The 8,623-nt window shown below is 32.6% G+C and overlaps 1 protein-coding gene across 1 annotated transcript; it reads left to right on the top strand.

The window, feature by feature from the left end:
* Window positions 1-7,697: 7,697 nt before the first annotated feature.
* Window positions 7,698-8,285, top strand: LOC129903825 (uncharacterized). The gene has a single exon (XM_055979338.1). The coding sequence runs from the start codon at window positions 7,698-7,700 to the stop codon at window positions 8,283-8,285; it is 588 nt and encodes a 195-aa protein (XP_055835313.1).
* The last annotated feature ends 338 nt before the right edge of the window (window positions 8,286-8,623 follow it).

Here is an 8,623-nt window from a genome sequence, read left to right on the forward strand (position 1 = left end):
CTAATAAACTTATGTAACCCTATCTACCAACATTTGGTGGGAAAAAAGTGAGATGATAATAGAAATTATCTTTGTTTCTAAAACAATTATGGCATTATGTCAATGCTTCAGATCTCAATGTCTAGTAATAAAACGGAAAAGAAAAACTTTTTACACACACACTAAAAATGTCCATATTAGAAATGAATCTCAAAGAAAATACTTAGAGCTAAACCATGCTTAATTATGTTCGTAGAACAAGTAATAATAACTAGCTAACCAACGCAGATTGTATTGAGATGGTTGAGATCCTTTCATTCTTAAATTAGAGGTCTCGAGTTCGAGCCTCGGAAAGAACAAAAATCTTGTTGGAGGTGTCACCCCCATAATTAGGATTTGCAATGCGCGAATCGGAATTAATCGGGGCTTCAATATAAATATCGAACAAGGTGAAAAATAAAATAAATAAATAATAACTAGCTGAGTCATTTAACATAATATGTGTCTGATACAAATGAAAAAAGGTTACAATAATTTTAAAACAAATCTTACAGAACAATGAAGTTGAGAGGTAATTTTGTGTGAATGTAAAAGTTCATTTACTGGCCTTTTTTATTTATTTATTTTTAGATTTTTATTGGACACATCAACCCAACAAAGCCACAAACAGAAAATAACCCTAATAATTATTTTGTAATTAAAAATTAGCCAGTAAAATCACTCTATATATACTGCTTATATACTTATAATATACACTGGTATACACTGACGATGACTATATCTATTATGGTTAGGAGAGTGAAATTTTCTCTTTGTGTTTAATCATCTTTTATCAGCCGAAATCATAGATAAACTCGACATCTTCAATTAAAGGCGAAGAAATTTCATCTATCTCACTACATCCTGCAGCAATACAAGCAAGTAGTTAAAAACATATGCTACACGTTGAAACTATGGTCTGATTAATCAAAAATTTACATCGTTAAAATTCATTTAAGTAAAAACGCTCTACGTTTAAAACTTTTTTTATTTTCAAGGAATATGAAACGATTGCTTGGACTAAGATGTGAAAGGCCTATGATATGATTTGAGGTGTGAAATCAATTGTATAAGTTGATATTATCCGAAATTTGGAACTATACAAAACTAAATAAAATTTAAGATTGGAAAATCTGAGGCCTGAGGGGATTTAATAGATAGGAGTAATAAATTGGGAATATTTGATTTCACAATAGTCAAGATTCTCAAGCTTTTTTTGTCTACTCAAAAATATACATTGTAATCTTTGATCCTTTTAACTTTTTTTCCCCACTTTCCGTCATATCTTTTAACCACTAATATTTTATTACTTTTTGGGGGTGCGCGGTGCGTGGGGGTGATTGGATTAGAGGATTTTTTGATCAACTATTATTGTTTTAAACTAATGTCTGTGACTATTAGTATCCAAATATAATACGAATCTTGTTTGATCTTTTCTTTTTAATAAAATCATGCATTCGAATTAGCTTGCGCATATTTTTCGATCGGGTACTTATTATGTAGTATGTACTTGTCTTCTACGAATATATATATCAGATAATTTTAATTATCAGCGTTTAGATATATAAGAAAAAATTACCTAGTATTTCTTATTGCAATCGAGATTTTTTAATATATTTTTTCGATGAATTTGACCCAAATGGGACGCGACCGAGATTTGAACACTAGTCTTCAATATATTATGTGGTTGATTTTTTTCATAACGATGGTAAACTGATCAGCTTGAACTTCAATCATGGTCTTTGAGTTTTGACCAACAAGAACTTGAACATTGGTCTATTTTTATTTATAAATAATGATGGTATCCTCATCAATTTATGTGCAGTACGATTATACTATCAAATATTTGTTACCTATTTTCTATCAGTACAATTACAAAATAACTCTATCGACTAAGACGTTAGCAAATTAGAAAGAATTAAATCACCATTGGCTCAACTTTTATCTTAGGTTGTAAGTTGTAACAAAATCCAAACACCCCCTCCTAATGGTTTTTTTCCCCACTTTATTTGTACATTCAAATTATTACAACAAAAAAAGAAGCTTTATAGCTTTATGGAGTAGTTGAAATACCTTTCCACAAAGGTCAATATTAACCAATGGTATTGTTATCATTTGGGAATAATCATTAGTTCCTTTGAGACTTAGATCTGTCTATTATTCCCAATTCAAAGAAGATAAAATAAAAATGTATATCTGTCAATTACTGAGATAAAGTTTAATTTGAAGCCTTCTCACTTTGGACTAATCACCATAGGGTTCTAGAAGTTGAGCCTTTAGATCTCTAAATCGAGGTGGTTTCAGATTTAAGTCTTAAAAGTGGAACTATCTTTGATTGGGAGTGATTATCCGTTCTGATACGGATTCAAATTAGTCAAGTTCAAAACAATCATAAAACACCCAATAAAAAGTAAAAAATATATAACCATTATCACTTTATGACATATTTGTAATAACTTTAATTTTTTATAGCGTCAGATTTACCTAACGTCCCTTCTCTTCAAAAAAAACATTTTTTTTGTTTTAAAAGTTCTCAACATATTTTCTTATCATATTACTAAAAGTTAATTTAGAGTTTAGGAAGATGATTATGAAAGTTGCATGGTTTTTGAAACATTATTATGTCAACTCTTAAGGTTATAATTACACAACTATCTACAAAATGATTAAATAGCTTAATAGATAAAATTATGGGATAATTACGATCCTAAATATTTTGATCAACTAATTTGTAAAATATATATAAAGTATATGGGTTGTATGTGTTTTATATTAAATATGCATATACTATATATAACCAATATATTTCGATCATATTAATGAATTAATTGGCCAAACAATATATATTCGTGACTTTACCAAAAATTAACATGATGGCAAAATCTCACTGAAATTCTTTAATTTGTTTCTACTCATAGTATTGAGTATCCTTGATTATTTTGTTTTTCAAATCAATTTTGCATTTTGCATTAGACATTCATGTAAAAGAAAGCATACCAATTGAATTTCATGACTCATGTCTATTATACACAAGGGAAAAAGAGAACTTTATAATTCTGTGGGCCATTTGTGTCTCATTTGTACCTCAATGGTGATACCTTTCGATGTTTATACACCTCCTCCCCCCCCCCCCCCCCCCCTGCTTTTTTTTTTTGTAATTATAATTATATTAATTGTTTGCTTGTTTTATGTTGGCTGTCAATTTATTACAACTCTCACTTTTTATTTGGAATTGAAATCGATAATATAAGCAAGCTCATAAAAATAAAAATAACGATTAAAAAATAAAATTTCGTGTGTAATCATAATATCGTGCTAATTGACGAAAATCAAAAAATTTGAGCTATGAAGAAGCACACTATAGAGTAAGAGTTTTAAGATAAATAGAAATAAGGGGGATATGCACGATTTGATGACATATTTAGTCAAGTTAAGGAGAGTGAAATTGAGGGACTAAAATGTAAAGAATTTAGATATTTTAGCTTCTTGTTCCAAGAGAATGAAAATATAGAAGAAGATGTCATACATTAAATCAAAATTAGATAGTGGAAAAATAAAGAATTTGTATGTAGTGTTAGGTAAAAAATCTACCATCTCTTGAATCCAAATCACAAGCTTCTGATAAAAAACGAAAATTTCTTTATCTTCATAAGATTAAGATATTAATGTGCGCACATCACCTTCTCAGACTCCACTTATAGAATTACATTAAATATATTATTATTGTTACGGAAAAGACTCAAATATGTCATCGAACTTTGAAAAAAGGTTTATTTATGACATCCGTTATAAATTTGACTCATTTATGTCATTTCCGTCTTAGAAAAAAGCTCATCCATGCCTTTATTTGTAAACTAAAAATATTTTATGTTTTGCAAAACTATTTTGTACACATAGTCAATTATGATTCGGCTACATCATTAATGAAATTATTATTTAAAATGAAAAAGGTTTGAATATGCCATCAAGCTTTGAGAAAAGACTCATTTATGCTATCAGTTAAAAGTTTGGCTCATCTATGCTATCTCTGTTAACAAATAATGGCATGAATGAGTCTTTTCTCAAACGAAAATGACATAATGAGCCAAACTTTTAACGAATGTCATAAATAAATTTTTTTTCAAAGTTTGATGGTATATTTGAGTCTTTTTTCCTTATTGTCATATTGTTCAGCTCAAATGAGTATAAATAGAGTAATATTGCAGGCGAGGATTTATTAATTTTGCCAACTCCAATTTATTTGGAATTGAGGCATTATTATTATTATTATTATTATTATTATTATTATTATTATTATTATTATTATTATTATTATTATTATTATTATTGTTATGGTTATGGTTGCTTGACTTATTATATGGAGCTAACTGAACTTCTAATGTGATTAAATAAAATTATTTACAAATTGCAACCAAATAAAATGTTGTATAAAAAAAAAGATTTTACAAGTTATTTAAAGCACAAAAACATAACGTGGTCAGCAAAATCAGTCAACAATTCAAGCAAAAAGAATATGACAGATTATTTTAAGACGCAGAAAAAATTATGTTGTCAGGAAATTCAGTCAACAATTCTATAGAATAAACCTCAAAAAAATATAGATTGTACGTAAGATAAAAGAGGTTAATTAGAAAAGAAAAAAAAAAGATAAATCAATTGTACATATAAAATAAAAGAAGTTAATTGAAGACCGCAATAAGGACACAAAAGGACACACATTCATATTTGATAAGTTGATAAGTGTACATACTTTTTATATAGGAATCTTTTACCCATTTCCCAAATATAAAAGTAATACTACAGTCTTCTTGTATACTTATAAAAAATAAATACAATGTAACTAATATCAAAAAGTTAACACTAACTCATGTGCTTCCAACTATTGTTCCATCTTTTCATGCCCTCACAACCCCACCCCCTCCTAACAACCTCCCAACCTGATTTTTTATCTTTCGTTCCGTGTTCGATATTTATTTTAGATTTTGATTAGGAATTCATGCCTCTAAGACCCATCAAAGAAGGAAATACGTTTTTAGAAAGAAAAAAATTATTTGTAAAACTTGAGATTTTTGATTAAGAATAATGAAATTTTGTTTATTCCACTATAATTTTTGATGATCAATTAAAGGTGCTTTTCAATTTCTTATTAGTATTTTTTTAACCTATTTTAGAGCCACAGTATTCCAATCTCACGCCTCGTGAAACTCATTAAAAGAAGAGAAAGCATTCCCAATTTTTTTCTTCCTATTTTCAAATTTGAATTCGAGATTTCAAATTAAAAATTGAGAAATTTTTATCCATCCTACCACAATCAGGGTGGTCATTTGAGGGTGTTGTCATAAACAATCCTGGCTACTGATCAAGTAGGGTCAAGAAAAGATTATATTTTTTAATCAATGGTTAGAGTGATGTTTTAGGATAAACCAAGATACACTAGCCAATCCTCAAACCATGTGGAAAAAATGGAGTTGCTCAATTAGATGTAATAGTTTATAATTTATAATTTTATTGGTTGGAGGATATAGAAGCATTAATTACTCACAAAACCCAAAAAAGGTTCTTTTATTCATTAATGGATATAAAATAGTGAAGTACTCCCCTCTTCTTTTTTAATTGTCAAAAAAAAATTAATTTAATTTTTTTATTTATTAAATTTAACAAATCAAGAAAGTACAATTTTTATTTATTTATTATATCCTCAATTTATTGAGAGAGTCAATATCTTTGGTATTAAAATATTTTAGAATTTAAATTATGACTTTAGTGATTAATAAATGTAAAATAGTAAATTCACCATATCAATAATTAATTTTTTAATAAATATACCAAGTCAAAAATTAATAGTAAAAAGAAACAGCGGGAGTACCATATAAATTAATAATGTAACATTGGTTTCTAAATTGTTTAAATTTAAATCAGATAATACTGAAATGTCAGACAGCAAGAGTCTAAAACAAGCATAAAATAACTCTACCATGAAAAGAATGAAACTCAGAGAGAGCAACCTTAATTATATAAGATTAGGGTGAGAAATATTCTACACTATCAAATCATCACACAAAGTAAATTTGTAGACAAAAACAGAGTTTACAACAATAATATACCGAGTGAAATTTCACAAGTGGATTTGGAAAGAATAAGATGTACGCAGATCTTATCACTACCTCATAGAGATAGAGAGGTTATTTCCAAAAGACCCTCGACTCAAAAGTTACAGTCTCAAGTAAAAGAGAAAAATAATATATATAGCATAATGGCACAAAAAACATGCAAATTTTACAGATCAAGAGCAATAACAAGAACAATAATGATAGTAAAGCAATGTGATTAATGTGATAATCAAAGGCAGTAACAACACAATTAAAAAGGCACGCCTAGACCTACGACCATCCTAAACCAGCACACGACTAGACACCAATCTATTCCTACTAGCCTTCTTCCCTAATCCGCGACCTCCACTCATTTCTATCTAAGGTCATGTCCTCGGTGATATGGAGTAGCGTCATATCATGTCTAATCACTTCTCTTCAAAACTTTTTTGGTCTACCCCTACCCCTCCGCATAATCCCCAAATTCAACTGCTCGCACCTCCTAACTGGGGCGTCGATGCCCCTCCTCTGCACATGCCCAAACTATTTCAGTCTCGCTTCTCTCATCTTGTCTGCCAAAGATACCACTCCCATATTCTCCCGAATAACCTCATTCCTGATCTTATCACTCCTAGTGTGTCCACACATCTATCTCAGCATCCTCATCTCTGCCACATACATCTTCTGAACATGAGAGTTCTTTATTGTGCAACACTCCATTCTATATAACAACGCTGGTCTAACTACCGTTCTATAGAATTTACTTTTAAGTTTAGGTGGTACTTTCTTATCACACACGACTCTAGAGGCAAGCCTCCATTTCATCCACACTGCCTCAATGCGGTGTGTGATATCATCATCGATGTCCCCACAATTCTGGATGATGGATCCAAGATATTTAAGGTTTTTCTATCTTGGGACAACGACTTTAAATTTAAATCTAATATGTGTACATATTTAATATTTTTCTTTTAATACAAATAAATTATTTAAGCAAAATTATTGAATGCAGTCGAATTTGGACCTGGGTTTTGTTAGAATATATGGTAATATATTCTGACAGATTTGTAACAAATTGTATATATTTAGTTTCCATATATAGATAGTTAGTTTCCTTGTATTAGACGCTTGTATTAGGTGTATAAATACTTATTATGTTAATGAAATAAAGCAAGAGATTAATCTCTTTCATGGTATCAGCTGTTTATGCAAATTCTCTCCTTCTTCTTCTAGGTCTCCCGCCGCCGCAGCCCCCCTCGCCTTCCTCGTCCTCGCTTTTTTACCATGTCTACCTTCAAATCTTCCTTTCATCCTGCTCTTGCGGTCTCCAACATCAAGAACCATGTTCCCATCACTCTTGAGATGGAGAATGTCCAATATTCCACTTGGGCGGAACTATTTAAGATTCATGCACGATCCCGTCAGGTAATTGATCATATTATTACTCCGATGGCAAGAACGGAGAAACGACCTCAACAGGAGGAGGACAAAGAACTGTGGTCCACCCTTGACGCCACCGTTCTCCAATGACTCTACGCTACTATCTCTCATGATCTGTTGCATACAATTCTGGAACCTGACACCACGGCGATGGAGGCTTGGAATCGCTTGCGTGATATCTTCCAAGATAACAAACATTCTCGTGCTGTCACCCTTGAGTACGACTTCACTCATGTCGACATGGCCGATTTTCCCAATATCTCTGCCTATTGTCAACATCTCAAATCTCTGGCGGATCAACTCAAGAATGTTGGCTCTCTAGTGGCTAACGATCGTCTAGTTCTTCAATTAGTCTCGGGCCTTACCAAGCCCTACCAAGGTGTGGCGACTCTTATTCGCCAACGCGACCCTTTGCCACAATTTTATCAAGCCCGTTCGATGCTCACTCTTGAAGAAGCTGGCCGTGCTAAGAAAGCAGCCCAAAGTTCCTCCGCTGCATTAGTTGCTCGCTCGTCCGAAGGTCCCACTGATGTTCCTGATAATTCCTCTTCCCACCGCCATAATAGTGGTGGAAAGAGGCACCACAACCACAACAATAATGGAGGTAGATCTCGCGGCAGCCATGGCAGTCGTGGCGGCGGTAGAGGAGCTGGCAGCAGCGGCAGTCCTACTGGCCGTGGTGGCAGCAGCAGTCGCGGCAGCACTGGGCAGCATTCAACGGCGCAGCACTCTCCATAATTTTCTCTTTGGTCTGGCCGACAACAATGGCCATGGCTGGCCTCCTGGGGTCCTTGGGTTGTCCCACCATGTCCATATCCGTCAACCACTTGGTCCCGACCCATTTATGGACAGCAGCAGACACCAAGAGCGGGTGTTCTTGGCCCCCGACCCCAGCAGGCATACACCGCAGCCCCTACGCCTACGGACATTGAGGCCGCAATGCATACTCTTGGGATCACTTCTCCGAATACAAATTGGTACATGGACACCGGTGCCACTTCTCACATGACATCCAATCAAGGTAACCTTACGTCCTATTTTAATAAGAGCATTAATCGTGGTATTATTGTTGGTAA

Source organism: Solanum dulcamara, chromosome 9 (assembly GCF_947179165.1).
Source record: "Solanum dulcamara chromosome 9, daSolDulc1.2, whole genome shotgun sequence".
NCBI classification, from domain to species: domain Eukaryota; kingdom Viridiplantae; phylum Streptophyta; class Magnoliopsida; order Solanales; family Solanaceae; genus Solanum; species Solanum dulcamara.

Bases quoted from the DNA above. Each gene is read 5' to 3' on its own strand.
- LOC129903825 (XM_055979338.1), top strand. From the start codon at position 7,698: ATGGAGGCTTGGAATCGCTTGCGTGATATCTTCCAAGATAACAAACAT.